General features: G+C 41.5%; 1 protein-coding gene across 1 annotated transcript in view; it reads left to right on the top strand.

The window, feature by feature from the left end:
• Window positions 1-17,716, top strand: part of ABCC5 (ATP binding cassette subfamily C member 5) — a 273,035-nt gene that overhangs the window by 79,933 nt on the left and 175,386 nt on the right. Inside the window, exon 9 of the mRNA XM_082249426.1 lies at window positions 9,130-9,278. Within this exon, the coding sequence (XP_082105552.1) occupies window positions 9,130-9,278 (149 nt within the window). The remainder of the gene's footprint in view (window positions 1-9,129; window positions 9,279-17,716) is intronic.

Below are 17,716 nucleotides of genomic sequence, written 5' to 3'. Positions count from 1 at the left end.
TACTTTTACAGCTAATGCTACTTTTACTGCTACTGCTTTTATCAGACAAATGGATTATTTGTTTCTTTCTCGGGACCTCCCAAGGGGCACCCAGTTTCAAAATCTACCAATGCATGCTGGACAGAAAAAAAAAACTTGATTGCCCACTCCACCAGACCTATAGGAGTTTCCTGGGCTTTTCAACAGCAAACATCTGTAGCCTAACTGTAGAAGTCCACCACATGGTCTTCTGTTTTTAATTTCTCCAAGTTTTACCAAGTGAATGTCCTTTTGCTCTGGTAGTTCTGGCTACTAACCTTCTGAAGCTCAAGAAGGTCCCCTTCCTTTAACCCTTTCACTCTTAGGCCATGTGCTCCTCTTTTAAACTCAGGTGGTCAGGCCAATTTTGCCCCCCCCCCCATAGCTTTGTGTTTGTGAAAGACCCCCAAACCATACATTTTATGAAGGCATAGGACCAATAGAATAAAAGGAAGGTGCTACCTATTTTTTAGTGTCTGTGATATTTGCGCAAATGTTTATCGAAACAATATTTTTTTAAAAATACTCTAAAATCATTATTGGTGGATACATATACAGTGCTTTGCGAAAGTATTCGGCCCCTTTGAACTTTTCGACCTTTTGCCACATTTCAGGCTTCAAACATAAAGATATAAAACTAATTGTTTGTGAAGAATCAACACGTGGGACACAATCATGAAGTGGAGCGAATTTTTTTTGGATATTTCAACTTTAACAAATAAACTGAAAAATTGGGCGTGCAAAATTATTCAGCCCCCTTAAGTTAATACTTTGTAGCACCACCTTTTTGCTGCGATTACAGCTGTAAGTCGCTTGGGGTATGTCTCTATCAGTTTTGCACATCGAGAGACTGAAATTTTTGCCCATTCCTCCTTGCAAATCAGCTCGAGCTCAGTGAGGTTGGATGGAGAGCGTTTGTGAAAAGCAGTTTTCAGTTCTTTCCACAGATTGTCGATTGGATTCAGGTCTGGACTTTGACTTGGCCGTTCTACCACCTGGATATGTTTATTGGTGAACCATTCCATTGTAGATTTGCTTTGTTTTGGATCATTGTCTTGTTGGAAGACAAATCTCCATCCCAGTCTCCGGTCTTTTGCAGACTCCATCAGGTTTTCTTCCAGAATGGTCCTGTATTTGGCTCCATCCATCTTCCCATTAATTTTAACCATCTTTCCTGTCCCTGCTGAAGAAAAGCAGGCCCAAACCATGATGCTGCCACCACCATGTTTGACAGTGGGGATGGTATGTTCAGGGTGATGAGTTGTTGCTTTTTTTGCCAAACATAACTTTTTGCATTGTTGCCAAAAAGTTTGATTTTGGTTTCATCTGGCCAGAGCACCTTCTTCCACATGTTTGGTGTGTCTCCCAGGTGGCTTGTGGCAAACTTTAAACGACACTTTTTATGGATATCTTTAAGAAATGGCTTTTTACTGATTGTTGTCCTATGGACATAGTCTCCCACCTCAGCTGTAGATCTCTGCAGTTCATCCAGAGTGATCATGGGCCTCTTGGCTGCATCTCTGATCAGTCTTCTCCTTTGTATGAGCTGAAAGTTTAGAGGGACGGCCAGGTCTTCGTAGATTTGCAGTGGTCTGATACTCCCATTTCAATATTATCGCTTGCACAGTGCTCCTTGGGATGTTTAAAGCTTGGGAAATCTTTTTGTATCCAAATCCGGCTTTAAACTTCTCCACAACAGTATCTCGGACCTGCCTGGTGTGTTCCTTGTTCTTCATGATGCTCTCTGCGCTTTAAACGGACCTCTGAGACTATCACAGTGCAGGTGCATTTATACAGAGACTTGATTACACACAGGTGGGTTCTATTTATCATCATTAGTCATTTAGGTCAACATTGGATCATTCAGAGATCCTCACTGAACTTCTGGAGAGAGTTTGCTGCACTGAAAGTAAAGGGGCTGAATAATTTTGCACGTCCAATTTTTCAGTTTTTTATTTAACAAAGGTTGAAATATCCAATAAATTTTGTTCCACTTCATGATTGTGTCCCACTTGTTGATTCTTCACAAAAAATTACAGTTTTATATCTTTGAAGCCTGAAATCTGGCAAAAGGTCGCAAAGTTCAAGGGGGCCGAATACTTTCGCAAGGCACTGTAAAGCAACATTTACAAAAGTCTGCTAATTCCCAATACAAAATATAAAAGTTTAAACTGTGTATTGAGTTCATAACAAATATTTATGTATTTTAAATTTGTGTATTTTTATAAAATGGTCAACACTGAAGGTGCACGAAAAATAAAAAAAATTTACTCTCAAAATCTAGAGGTTACCATTTTTCACTTACAGCTGCAAAATTTGTAAAAGACCCCCCCCCCCCCCCCCCAAACCATACATTTTCTGAAAGCACATAACCTGAGGGAAAAAAAAAATGCTACTGATTTTTCTTTTTTTATGCCCTGCGATATTTGCGCAAATGTTCTTCAAATCGCTATTTTCACTAAAAATACACTAAAATCATTATTAGTTGGTTCATAGAAAAATTTAAAAAATCCTGCTACATACTAAGGTCTCATTCACACGGGACGTACTAAAGTGTGTGCCTGTGGAAGAACATGTTTTCCCACATGGGGATGCACAGGTGTTCCATGCATCCCAGCATAGGCAGTCCTATTCATATCAATTGGGATGCAACGACTACACAGGCACTGCCGCTGCTCCCAATCTGACATCGGTGTGGGTGCATAACCCTGAACACAGTGTTGGCTCGGGGACATGCACCCGGACCAACATGGATGTCCGATTGGGAGCAATAGCGGTTTGTGCAGTTGATACATCCCAGATTACATCAATGGTGTCTACATGCAAAGGGATGCACGGAACACCTATGCATCCATGTACAGGTAAACAGCCTTGCAGGGGCATTTGCTGTGTGAATGCCCTATGTGAATGAGGCCTTACCGTGTGTGGTTTTGGTGTGTTTATTTCTTTTTTTTTTTTTTTTTTTTGGGGAAGGGGCTTTGGTGTGATACCAGAGGTCTAAACAGACCCCTGGTGTCTCTTTGAGACAGAGATCGTTCCTTTCTCTGCAGTCTTAGCTGCACTGTACATCGATGAATAGGAGTCTTTGTAGAGACTCCTATTCATTCACAAAATTGAAGCATAGTAAACAATGTTTGCTATGCTCCAGTGGTGAATGGACACAGGAGCGATCAGTAGGGTGGGTTTGGGTTTCCAGTTTTAGGTGAATTGCTCTGAGCGGATTGTCATTAGCTCAGTAGAGCTATTGGTTTGTTCAGCAGACTCTTAAGTGACCATGAGCTTCTAGCAGAAGCCCTAATGCAGGTCTGTAAGGCGTATGGACCTGGCAGCAAAGTGGTTAAAGCCAAACAAGGCAGATCGCATCACATGCCTCATGAAGGTGTCCTATGTGGCCCTGAAATGGCATAGGTTATTTCTGTGATGCGATTGCTTTAATACATTTTAAGACGCTTTATTAAAGATCCGTGGTGGGCTGACGCATTTATTGCAGCTCGGTAATCATGCAATCAATATTGCTTTTGTAAGGTAAAAAAAATACCTGAATTAGACTTAGTATTGACCTTTTGAAGTTTACTGTACGGTCTGTACAGCAGGGCTTAGAGCGGGAGGTAGAAGCAGCAAAAGGAATCAGTCTGGTGTACTGCAGTGCAAGTAGCATGCCGTTTGAAATTGGGAGCCAAAAAATGAGCTCCGTGTGCCACTTATTTTTACTGTCAAGTCAAAATTTGGGCGTGAAGAGGAGACCTATAAGTGAAAGTGAAGCTGCAGCAAAGAAAGATCAGGTTCTCTTCTGCTAGTCAGGACTTTGGCAGAGTGATGTTCATCTCTAAATTAGAAAAACTGAACTACCCAACTAGTGCCATCATCCAAAGTAATATAGAGTGGGAGTTTGTGAGGAATCATGGGCTGGAAAACCAGAACCCAAATTGATTCATCACAAAAACAAAAGACTGGACTTTCTAAGGCACATCATGAATTGAATCATAGCGACTCACAAATTCTCTTAAAACATAATTTTATTACAAAATAGAGTTACAGTAAAAATTATTTGAGAGGACAAAGTGTCCAAACAAAACATGTATGACATGTGTGAAGACAGTGGAATTTGTTTAAAAACGAATAGCCCAGGACTGTTTTAACCTATATGGTCTCCTAATGAGAATGGGAAAACAGTGTGGGCTATCATAATTTCACAAAGTTATTTGAAATAACATCATAAGATACATAGTCACATCTAATATTTGGGTCTACGCGTTTCGCAGCGTGCTTCTTCAGGACCGTATTTGTACATCAGAAGTTTTTTGTACTAGGGTGTAGCCAACGTCTCCCAGGCGAGCATAGAGGACGCCGAAAAGATAAGGGTCTTGGCTTGTACGTATATAGTATAGACCTTTTTAAACTAAACCCCTAACCATGTAGAAATATACAGGTGGGGTAGACTTCGGATTGGTAAATCCTGGGGTCGAATCAAGCCCTCAAGATTTCTGAGATTGTAGTATGGTGGGAAACGGGACAAATTATATATTGTATATCATCCAGAGCGGGGAAAAAGTGGAATGGTATGTCTTTTCAGGATAGTTGATGGCCGAATAAGGATATGTTTAAGTAATTTAACTCTTAAGATAAAGCCAACCAGCATCCTCCTAGTAAATCGCCAACCAGCATCATCCTAGTAAATCACCCAAATTATGGGTTAGCGATATTTGTTTGGATCATATTCATGGAGACTGATTCCAATCAAACAGCAATAGTCCCCCAAAGATTTTTTGGGAATCAGACTGAAGGTATTCAGGCTGATATGTTTGGTGTTTGCCGCATGTCCCGCCGCCAAACATATCAGCCTGAATACCTTCAGTCTGATTCACAAAAAATCTTTGGGGGGCTATTGCTGTTTGATTGGAATCAATCAGTCTCCATGAATATGATCCAAACAAATATCGCTAACCCATAACTTGGGCGATTTACTAGGATGATGCTGGTTGGCGATTTACTAGGAGGATGCTGGTTGGCTTTATCTTAAGAGTTAAATTACTTAAACATATCCTTATTCGGCCATCAACTATCCTGAAAAGACATACCATTCCACTTTTCCCCCGCTCTGGATGATATACAATATATAATTTGTCCCGTTTCCCACCATACTACAATCTCAGAAATCTTGAGGGCTTGATTCGACCCCAGGATTTACCAATCCGAAGTCTACCCCACCTGTATATTTCTACATGGTTAGGGGTTTAGTTGAAAAAGGTCTATACTATATACGTACAAGCCAAGACCCTTATCTTTTCGGCGTCCTCTATGCTCGCCTGGGAGACGTTGGCTACACCCTAGTACAGAAACTTCTGATGTACAAATACGGTCCTGAAGAAGCACGCTGCGAAACGCGTAGACCCAAATATCAGATGTGACTATATCTTATGATGTTATTTCAAATAACTTTGTGAAATTATGATAGCCCACACTGTTTTCCCATTCTCGTTAGGAGACCATATGGGTTAAAACAGTCCTGGGCTATTCGTTTTTAAACAAATTCCACTGTCTACACACGTCCTACATGTTTTGTTTGGACACTTTGTCCTCTCAAATAATTTTTACTGTAACTCTATTTGTAATAAAATTATGTTTTAAGAGAATTTGTGAGTCGCTATGATTCAATTCATGATGTGCCTTAGAAAGTCCAGTCCTTTGTTTTTGTGATGAATCAATTTGGGTTCTGGTTTTCCAGCCCATGATTCCTCACAAACTCCCATTTTCGATGTTTATCTCTAGTTTTGTACACATTCAAATGCATCACTATAAGAATTTATGGGGCCAAACCCATATTCACAAATGAAAATGCTAAATGCGATGTATAAACACAGCTGCATCTGAAGCCGGACAAACATGCTGATTTTAAGTGTGTAAATGTAAGTGCTCATAAAGTCCCCACCCTCTAACAGTGGGTGGTGGATCTTCTGTACCTGCTGTCACTTTTTGATAATAGCGTGTCTGTTCAGGGCTCTGTCCACACAGTCATGTCATTCATTCAGAGATCTGTGAATGAAAAAACTACAAGTACAGTCTTCAACCACTGCTGACGTACTTGTAGTATGAATGGGCTGTGATGTGAGCAAGCTGCTCAGCACCCTTTTCGGTCGTTCATTCCTTCTCTAGTTTTGTAACAGCCTGTAAAAGTTTACTGAAACAAAACTAGAGTAAGGCGCTTGACGTTGCACCCACAATCTGCTGATATAAATAAATGCACACTTTTTTCTTGGAAAAATATGTGCATTTTTTTTTTAAAAGAATAACTTGGCCTTTAAAAGAATTGTACGCATTTAAACATGAGTACTTTAGATGTGATTTTTACCGAGGCCCTTCTGCTAGCTCTGACAGAACCCGCGTTTTTTGCTTTAATTACGCATATGCCCTTGTGAATGAGCCTATAACGTGGGTATTTCCTTAGGCTCCCCTCTCACACTTTGTAGCAAGTCTTAAGGTGAGAGGATGCTGCAGGATCCTGGTGTGTGCCAGATATTTGCGAACATAAAAGATTTGATCATAAAAAATCAGCGCATGTTTGTATTCCCCTTTTGGGTTGACCCAGTGATATTGAAAAATCATAATTACCACCGATACAAAATGTCAATTCATTGTATAGGTAATAATCTACTCGCACCTAGGACAAGAAATTTAGGATAAGGAGAGCAGCAGTTATTCAAGTCGACTATATGATCTAGTTGACTAAGTGATGTATGGGTAAGATATACTGCGCTAACCAAAAAATAACTATAAGGACTCTTATTTATGCTACAGTGATTGCAAGTACTGTGATAGCTCACATACCTCAAACCAAAAAATTGTGCATGGTACAGTGCTTGATATGCAAATATGATAAATGTACAATTAATGATAAAGTGCTTTATATGTGCTGCGATTGCTCACATACATCAAACCTTGATATAATACACTGACATTACAATTTATCAATGTGCAATATTACAAAAAACAAAGTAAAACGTGCTATATAACATGTGCAATGTAAATTGGTGAAAATAAACATTACAATATAAAATAAGTAATAATTCAATAAAAAGTCCGTAGTAGTGCTAGAAAAAGTGCAAGTAGTGCTAAAGTCTTATAGGTGCAAATTAATGTTGGTAGGTGATGTCTGCGTCCCTCCACTCCACCGCAAAGTGATATTGGTAAGGTTGCTCACTTACCAGATGACATGGATTCCTTTGGCGTACGCCAATAGGAATCAAACTGCGCTTGTACCCCGCTCCAAGTGGTGGGTATGTGGGATCCTTGGAGAACTGGTGAAGGCTCAGGATGAAAGATAAAAAAAGAAGCTCCTCATCGTATAGCCGGTTTAACAACCTTTATTTTAAAACACTTCACACGATCATCCAATAAAAATATTCTCCATAAAATTTTCCATAAAACACTGCAGTGATAAGACTGTTCACTCCAAAAATGTGTCACGGCAAACTGAAAAAACTCCAAACCTTCTAATAATATGCTATTTGGCGGAGACCTTGCTCTAGCCGATTCTGAGTGCCTGTGTTAGCCTTGCGGCTATAGTAATTCAGGACGCTGCTGTTTGAACTACCGCGAGGTGTGCCGTTCCCGGAAGCGACTCCTCGGCGTGCGTTCCACTACTCAGAACGAGGCAACGTGCGTACCAACTTGACGCGTTTCTTCAGAGATGTGACGTCTTCGGTAGTCCATTTGGAAAATGTCAATTCATATATCAAAAAATTGTATAGTAAGATGTATATAAAAAAAATATGAAAATAGCAATTGGTGTGCTATACACTGTGCAAAAAAGTGCAAGTGCAAATAATTTCATATGAATCTGCACTATATATTAATCTAATAAAAAAAAAAAAAAATATATATATATAATCAAGAAAGACAGAAAAAATAAAATAGGTGATAAATTAACAAAGTGCCAAAAAGTGCTGAAGACAATATGTGGTTCACTCGATCTATTCACTATTCACCTAGCTGTGCTCCTTCCATCGTGTTTTGCCTAAATAAACTCACCAGATAGGGAGCTGGTAAAATTATAAACCAGCAATCATGCCTCAAACCATGTGAATATTTTCCGGCAGGTTAGTTCAAAATCCCAAGATGGATCTTCCCATTTTATCCATAGATATTAGGACTCAGAAATATACAAGGTAAGGTATCGAAGAGAAAAAGGCATCCATAGCGTAATTCTGCATAAAATTGATTTAAGATATGTTTAAGATGCACTCACATTTCATTGTGTCTGCCCGACACTAGGATATGCGCATTTTGTGTTACTCCCTCTGGCTTTAGCTACGAGCCCGGAGTGTAGATCTCATTATGTTATGGTGTCTGTCGGTGTCCTGGCCCCGCCCTACTAGTTTCATCATCCTACGTCTTTACGGAGAAAACAGTGTTTTTTCACATTTAACATTTATTTGCAATTGCATTTTTTTTGCACAGTGTATATCACACACAATACTTTTTTATTTTTTCTCATTCACTACACTGTCTTTATTTGCACTTGCACTCTTTTGGAACAGTGTATAGCGCATCAATTACTATTTTCATAGTTTTATATTTTTTATATTCATCTTGCTATACAATTTTTTGATATATGAATTGACATTTTGTATCGGTGGTAATTGTGATTTTTCAATAACATTGGGTCAACGTAAAAAGGAATACAAACATGCGCTGATTTTTTTTTATGATAAAATCTTTTATGTAGTACACCTGCAGAGAATTAGCAGTAGTTTGGAATAATTTCCCTTTCCCTGCGTTGACTATTTTAACCTTTGATTAACTAGGCGCTTGATCAGAAAACTCCATTATTTGCCAACATAAGCCCGGTACTGCACAAACACCAAGATTTACGTAATTTTATTTTAGAGCCAGCATTTTGATCCAGCGAGTAGATTCTGATCCCGAATTAAGCTTTTGAATAGAAAGTACTTGTAGGTGTTAGGGAAGTACTATAATATTTGTCAATGGTAAACAACCTGCATGTTTTGCACTTGGCATTGACACAAACATTTTTACAATATTGTGATTAGTCCTAATGTAACCTTGTTGTCTGCTACTGGATATTGAATAATAATATTTGCTTTATTGTAGAAATCCGAGAAAATGAGAGGAAGATTCTTGAGAAAGGTGGATATTTTCAGAGCATCACTGTAGGAGTAGCTCCCATTGTGGTTGTCATTGCCAGTGTGGTGACCTTTTCTGTGCATATGATGCTTGGATATGATCTCACTGCTGCCCAGGTAAATGCAAATATTAGCAAAAATACAACTCTCAAAAGATCCTTAATATGTAAACAAATCGGAAAGCCTTATTTGCATACACAGCAGGTTTGCTTTGTTACCCAGAGTCAAAGCTGATCATGCAATTATCACTACTGCATCTAGTGTATGAAGGTTGAAAAATTATTTCAAATTTTACAAAACAAAAGTTGATCTGAGGGAGGACTTTGCTTTGTTTTACTGAGGCTCTTTCTGTTTTTTTTTTTTCTCATGCATATCCTTTTCACTCAGGAAGAGATCTAGATTAAATGTATTTATTCTTTTATTTATTGATTTTATAAGATTGCATGCAGTACAGAACACAATAGACATGTACCTTCAGGTGATTGGACACTGGAAAAGCTTTTGAGTGTGTGCCCACCTTCCCTATAACCTTAACCTACTCAGTGAGTCCTTTGTTCTGTGCTAGTGCCTGGAGGTGATGGACCTTTTCTTCATAAAGAAAATCACCCTAAGCTTAACTAGTTTATTATTCTTTATCTTCAGAATCAAGCCTTTACAGCCTTCAACAGTACAATTACAAGCAGTGTATTTAGATTGGTGCAACCTTGGGACCTGTACCCAGTCCCCATGCTTTTGCGAGCCTTTAATATTCCTTTGGGTACTGGGTGTTACATGGGTGGTAACCTTAGCACTTGGTGCAATATGTAGAGTCAGCTGCAGGTTGCCGTACAGGTCCAGGGCTGTGCTCCATGGTTATGGAACACAGTCCCTGAAGATCTCTTCCGGAGTATCTCCACCATGATGGGTAAAGCCTGTACGTCATTCATACACAGTCTAGCATTGTGGACAGGTAAGATATGGTCACCCTGTACCTTATTACTGTGACTATTCTGTATAAAAGGCTTCTATGTTTGGAATGTTTACCTCGTTGTAAACTTTTCAAACTTGGCACTAAAATTCAACATCACACCACTGGTTGCACACTTTACCACCACTTCTGGTTAGGGCGCTTCCTTTCGCCTTGAGGATTTGTTACAGGATGCTGTACACCTAGGATACCACGTACTTTCTAGATACATGTACCCTGTATTTTGCTCTGTTCCATAAGTAACATACAGGGGTATACCCTAACTTCTAGCTATGGTGGAGACCATGTGAAAGGGAGTCAATGCAGAATCGCAGGTGAATATTTGCTCTTTTGAAGGCCTGCACAACACTAAACTTCAGAGTGACAATTTTTCCCTTGCACCAGAGCAAAAGCCGGCTCTAACACTGGTCTTAGCATCTGATTCTAGCCCTATTTCTGCCATTAAACAAACATCCTATTTGACTAAAACTGATTCTCTGAATCTTTGTTGCATTTCCTTGAACAGATTACAGCCTTAATACAGCCATCTTTGTCCAGGGCTAAAAAACACTAGACCCCTTCTACTCACTTTTTTTTTAGCTAGAGTTGGATCCTGATATGTCTGTCCTAGATGAAGCAGACAAAGAAGAGCATTAAGGTGATAAAGAAAGCCGTATTGGTGGAAGCTTCCAAAGATTTTTCTTCCCCAGATTGTCACCGTGTTGAAGGAGCTTTATGCAATATGCTCGCTAATCTTGAAAATTGTTGAAAATCTCATTGCCTTGGTCTGCCAAAGTGTTTTCATTGTGCTGACTAGGCATGTGACGGTATCAGATTTCCATGCTGCGATTAATTGATTAGGGTTTTGCCACGGTATACGGTATTATCACGGTATGCAATTATTAAACTTAAATTATTAAATTTCTACCTCACTTCAATTTCATTGCTGAATTTAGGGACTTTGGTTCACTTTTGCACATTATTATGTAGTCAGTCAGTACAGACTCTGTGAGCCAGGCCTAAAATAAGCCATCAGAAGTGGTTAAACCTGCAGGAGGACCGGTGTTTTTATCTATAAATTACTTTACTATTGCCTTAGGCCTGGTTCACATGTATGCGAGTTGGCGGCCCACATTTGCACAGGCATAGCAGCCCATTGATTTGAATGGGCTGTTATGCCCTCATTTTCAGCAGAAAAAAGGTGCATGCAGCATTTAAAAAAAAATGCAATGGCCTTGAAATCCATCCTGCTTTTGCACCATGCAACTTACCTGCAGTTCCTGCTCTGGCAAGCATTCTGCATTTTTAACTACTTGGGCCCAGCATTTAAAAACAGTCTGCGTGTGAAGGAACTGTAAGTAAGTCGCATGGTGCAAAAGCAGGATGGGGTTCACGGCCAATGCATTTTTTTAAATTCTGCATGTGGCTTTTTTCAGCAGAAAATGCAGGCATAGCAGCCCAAGCCCATTCAAATCAATGGGCTGCTATCCCTGTTCAAATATGGGCCGCCAACCCGCATACATGTGAACCGCTAACCCGCATACATGTGAACCAGGCCTAAAGCAATAGTAAAGTAATTTATAAATAAAAACAGTGGTCCTCCTGCAGGTTTAACTACTTCTGGACCGCAAGGATTTGCCCCCTTAATGACCAGGCGATCGGATCAGAGCCGAGCGCCACGACCAGTCAGCAGGTAGGCCAGACACTGCTTGATGACTATATAATAATGTAATGTGGGCTGCTATGCCCGTGTATGCATTTCCATCTATCATATCTCTCTATCTATTCCTCCATCTCTCTATTCCTCCATCTATCTATCTATCTATCTATCTATCTATCTATCTATCTATCTATCTATCTATCTATCTATCTATCTATCTATCTATCTATCTATCTATCTATCTATCTATCTATCTATCTATCTATCTATCTATCTATCTATCTATCTATCTATCCCTCTATCTATCTAGTGACAGTATATGGTAAAAGTACTTGCAGAAACTTGCTTGTAGAAGGCACTGTGTCTCTCTGAGCCCGGGAAGGAAGCATGTGGGTGTGTACTGGGAGTCGTCTGATTGGTTACAGGGAGGAGCTAAGTCTCTCACTCTAGGATCATATTACCAGAGCTGTTTCTATTGAGTGAGTGAACTGTTGAGTGAGAGAATGAGTCATCCAGCTCACTGAAATGTATCAATTCTAAAGTCAGACTTGAGGAGCAGAGAAACACGGTATTTTAAAAATGCCACAATAACAATACCATGGGTATGCAATACCGCGATATATCGCATTACCGAAAACCGGCATATGTCTAGTGCTGACTCACTCTTTCTTGTCATGCCCCTTTGGAAACAGAGACCTGCAAAATCTTGAAAAACATTCGCTCTTCATAAACAGATAGAATGTGCAATATCTGTTCAAAAATACACTCACGCCAATTATGCAACTCAGCTGCTGTCCCAAACCAATTAGGTTGTGCAATAATCCAACATAACCTACAAGAGTGTGCTCTGTGTGTAAAAAGTGCTTGCATGTCAAAAATAATTCAGTATAATACAACATACAATTCTAAACTGAAAAAAAAAACAAAAAAACAAATTAAAGTCCAAACAATGATGAAAGTGCTTAGTCCTAACATAGGCTATTGGCGTTCAATGTGGAAGATCCTTCCAGCATATAAAAATAGTGCCGCACTGTGTCTGAAACAATAGCAATCACTTGATGTTACCAAATCACCACATGTGAAGTAAAAATCCCCACTTAGCGGATGGAGTTAACCCTCTTGTATAACTAAAGGAGTCCAATATCGCTTAGGTGGTCAGCCGTGACCAAGGAATAACCTCCAGCCGCTGTGTCTTTTCCTCATGGTGGTGTACCCAATATTTCCAGTAGCATGATCTCATAGTGGAGAAAAAGAGAAGAGCAGGCTTCTCATAGCGTAAAATCGTTATATATTTATTGCAAAAACCTCTGTAGTAGGTTAGCATAGATGAAACAGCCGTCCTGTGTTATAAAAGCTGTGTTCCAACATGACGTGTTTCATCACTGCGTGGTGTCTTCAGAAGCTGGAGTTCACTGTGCGTGCCCCAATCCTTTATACAGTCCCTGCTACCCAGAGTACCGCTTATTCCCCCTGCACATGGAAAACCTAATGAACATATTAAATGACAATCCTGGAGTTCCTTAGCTCATCCAAAAAATAGGAAAGTGATACTAAGGTTCACAATAATGCACTATGTGGGCATAAACATGTCCCTTGCCACCCCTTAGTACTAAACCAATTTGTGTCGGCCATCTTGTAGTTAAGGAGAGTATTACATAGGAACTGTGCAATATTTACCAATAGCATAATGTGAAGTGCACTTTGTGGGAGTTGGTTCTTTGGGTGCTCACTAGGAATCTATGCTCTGTATATGTATGATACATACATACAATTACATAGGGGCCTTTTAATTTCAATTTTATAGTTTATAGTTTTTTTAAAGTCCAGGGATCTCTGCTGTTAACATCCCTGTAGTGGACAACGGGAAAGTGGATTATCTCCGTCTCATCGCCTGGCTCAAGTTTAAAGGGTCTTTTATACTCTGGCTGATATCTAGTAAATTCCCTGGTGGATCTCTTTTGCACTATAGCTTTTTTTTGGTCGCCATCGCATCTGTCAGACATGTTTCTGAACTGGTGGCCTCTTGTAAAGAGCCTTTCCTTATCCTTCACAATGGCAAGGTTGTCTTAGGCCAAGGTCATCCTTTCTATTGAAGGGGGTTTCAGTATACCACCTAAATGAGGTCATTGTCCAATGATCCTCATGCCCTGTTCCTTAGCATCCAAAGGAAATCTCACATTATTACCACGACGTAGAAAGCCATTAGAGTATCTTCAAGGCTACTGCTCCAATTATACGGATAGGTTCCTTGTTTTTCCAGTTAGAGACCCCGCAAAGGACACAATGCTTCAAAGTACACCATTGCATGATGGAGACACAATCTGATTGCAAGCACTTACATTCTCAAAGCGGAATTTCCTGTGCTTTTAGGCGCTCAGAGCACCACATCAGTGGGAGTTTCCTGGGCATTTTGGCAACGAGCGCCTGTTGCCAAATTGTGGGAGGCCGCCACCTGTTCATCTTTTTCTAATTTTTCAAAGTTTAACTAGGTGGACGTAAACATTTTCTGCTGATGCAGCTTTTGGCCGCAAGGTTCTTGCAGGAGCACTCTCAGGTTGGGCGTTCTTACACTTTTTTTTTTTTTGCCCCGTTGGCACAGTTCTGTTTGCCTAACTTTTGCCCACCCATCTAATCGTTTGGGGACACCCAATGGTGTATGAATACTCTGCTTGTGTGCTGTTCTGTACGATTAAGATGAGAGGAATTTTCACATAACTGTAAATTCCATATCTTAGAGTACAGTGCAGGACGCCCTTCCTTCAATCCCTTGGCTTACTTTCTCTATAGTTCATCGACAGATGCAGCTCCATATCTATTTAGACCATTGGGTTATGCTCCTCCAATCAGGAATAGGACACTAGGCAGGAAAAAAAACTTTACCACGCCTATGGGGGCTGTCCCTGCAGGCATAACTCCACACACTCTGCTACAGCAACCAGTTTGTTTCTGCCTAGTTTAGTAATAGGACCTAGTTCCCTGTTGTGACTTCGGTCTTAGCTATAATAGGGTGTTATTTTGTGATTTTTATTTATTTTTTATTTTCACTAGAGTTCCTGGAGAACTGCAAGCAACAGCCGGCTGTGGTTTTGGACTGGATATTCTAGATCCTTAGGGTCTCCCAGCCTGGCCAGCGAGCGTGAGCACGTTATAGTCCAGAACTAGGCCTCGTCATGACGAGGACAAGGCCACCCCAGAAGAAAACACAGCGGCTGCAATTTTACACCCCCCCCCACATTTTAGGACCTGCTATGGGTACTGGAAAAGACTTGGAGGGGTAGGCCTAGTATCCCAGAGGCCAGGGGAACCAAGGGTCCAACCATTCCAGGGAGGGGGCCCACGTCCATCCTGAGGAGACCGCCAGAGGATTGGGGGGACAGTATTACTCACCATTGCATGGTACCAGGTGGGTGCCACTCCGCACAGACCACCTCCCACCCGGGATGGGGGTGCTGCCAGTCAGGTGGCACGCTGCGACTCAGGGCTTTCCAGGTCTATCGCATTCCAGAGAGACTTGCCCACTCACAGGCTCATCCCCATCCATCGGGGGCTCTGTACAGGTAGCCTCTTGTGGGGAAGTTCTGTGCCGGAACCTGGACAGTGGAAGAGTCCGAACTACCGATAGATGTTTTGGAGCTCAGAGCAATAAAGCTTTGTCTGAGCCACTGGACAAAACGTCCGCAAGGTTGTCCTGTTCAGATTCAATCAGACAATGCCACGGCTGTGGCTTGCATCAATCACCAGGGGGGCACCAAGCGTGTTTTGGTGGCCAGGGTGGTGGCTGAAATTTTGGCCTGGGCAGAAGAGTTTGTTCCAGCTCTCTGCTGTGCACATCTCAGGTAATCCGCTTGCCAGTTCTCCATACCTGCAGAGTCCAGGTGTTGGATCACGGGGAGTGGTCTCTACACCCAGAGGTGTTTCATCTCCTGTGTGTCTGGTGGAGGACACCCAAGGTCGATCTGTTTGCTTTTCGCCTCAACAAGAAGGTGCAGAGTTTCGTAGCCAGATCTCGAGATCCTCTGGCCGACGCCACACACACTCTGGAGGCTCCTTGGGGTCGGTATCGGCTGATTTATGCCTTTCCTCTGCTAAAAACTTCTGCCGAGGCTTCTACGCAGAATAGAGGTGGAAGGGATTGCGGTCATTCTGGTGGCTCCAGACTGGCCTCGCCGGTCTTGGTACGCAGACCTAGTAAGGTTGGTCGCTGATGCTCCTTGAAAACTTCCTCAGGGAAGATCTGCTGTCTCAAGGTTTGATCTTCCATCCTGCTTTTCAGTCGCTGGCTTTAATGGCATGGCTGTTAAAAGCCAGGTGTTGAGGGATAGAGGTCTTTCTGACTTTGTGATTTCCTACGCGCTTGAAGGCTATGAAGTCGACTCCCAGGAAGATATATAATCGTACCTGGAAATCGTACATTTCATGGTGCGAATCGCTGAAGGTGCACTCTCGCTTGTTTTCGGTTGCTAGAGTTTTGGTCTTTCTGCAAAAAGGGGTTGAACAGCGGTTGGCTTTGGGCACTATCCAAGGCCAAGTGTCGGCCTTGGCGATATTTTCAACGCTTGTTAGCTACGCATGCCTTGATTCGTACCTTCATTCAGGGAGTGTGTGCCATATGGCTCCTCCGAGGCGGTCCCTGCTACCTCCGTGGGATCTAAATCTGGTATTATCTGTTCTTCAAAAGCCTCCTTTTTAAAAACATTCAGAAGATTCCTCTTCCTTCATTGTCTCAGAAGGTTGCCTTTTTGGTGGCTATCACTTCTGCCCGCAGGGTGTCTGAATTTGTGGCGTTGTCCTACTGTTCACCTTATCTAGTGGTCCACAGAGATAGTGGTACTCTGACCAAATCAATCCTTTCTCCCTAAAGTGATTTCTGATTTTCATTTGAAGGAAGACATCGTGCTGCCTTCACTCTGCCCCAAGCATCCTAAGGAAATAGTTTTGCGTTCTTTGGATGTGGGTCGAGCGATCAGGGTTTACATGGCGGTTACTGGGGCTTTCAGGAAGCCAGAAGCACTCTTTGTCCTTATTGAGGGACCTCATAATGGATTGGCGGCATCTGCTGCGACCATTTCCAGGTGGATCAGGCAGACGGTTGTTCAGGCTTATTCGCTGAAGGGTCAGGTTCCTCCTTTCCCAGTGAAGGCGCATTCTACTAGAGCACTGAATGCCTCTTGGGCTTTTCGCCATCAGGTGTCAGTGATGCAAGTTTGCAAGGCAGCAACTTGGTCGTCTTAGCATACGTTTACGAAATTCTACAAAGTTTGTGTTGGCATCTTCGGATGCCTCCTTTGGCCGCAAGGGTTTGCAGGTTGCTGTTTAAAGAGAATCTTTTTTTTGTTCTCTTCGAGGGTGTATGTTTTTGCCAGGTGAGTTCCAGTTGTTCCTGGTTGAGCTCTATTTTACCTGGTTGGCTACGTTTTAGCCTTTGGAGAATTACGTTATTTTTGCGTTGTCTTCCCTCCCCTCATGAAAATACTGCTTTGGGACATTCCAATGGTCAAAGAAGATATATGGAGCTGCGTCTGTCGATGAACTGGATTTTTGTACTTACCCTAAAATCCTTTTCTCTGAAGTTTTACAGATGCAGCATCCGCCCCTCTTCTTCTGAGTGTGTGGGGTTTTTTGTCTTCTAAACACTGCTTGCAACGAAACTGGCTGCTGTAGCAGAGTGTGTTGGGGTTATGCCTGCAGGGATAGCACCCAGAGGCTTGTTATCTTTTTTCTGCCTAGTGTCTATTCCTGATTGGAGAAGCATAACCCAATGGTCTAAGAAGATATGGAGCTGCATCTGTCGAACTTGAGAGATAAGGATTTTACGGTAAATACAAAAATCAAGTTTTTCATCGCTTGCCACAAAATGAGGACTCGTTGAGTGGGATTGGGTTATAGGTGAGGCACCCAGAGAATGTGTCCTAAAGCTTTGCCAGTGTCCAATCAAATGTAGGTACAAGC

This window comes from Pelophylax lessonae (assembly GCF_965119305.1).
Source record: "Pelophylax lessonae genome assembly, chromosome: 3".
In the NCBI taxonomy this organism is placed as follows: Eukaryota; Metazoa; Chordata; class Amphibia; order Anura; family Ranidae; genus Pelophylax; species Pelophylax lessonae.
The sequence above is the reverse complement of the archived record's forward strand: the minus strand, read 5'-3'. Positions and strand labels throughout refer to the sequence as shown.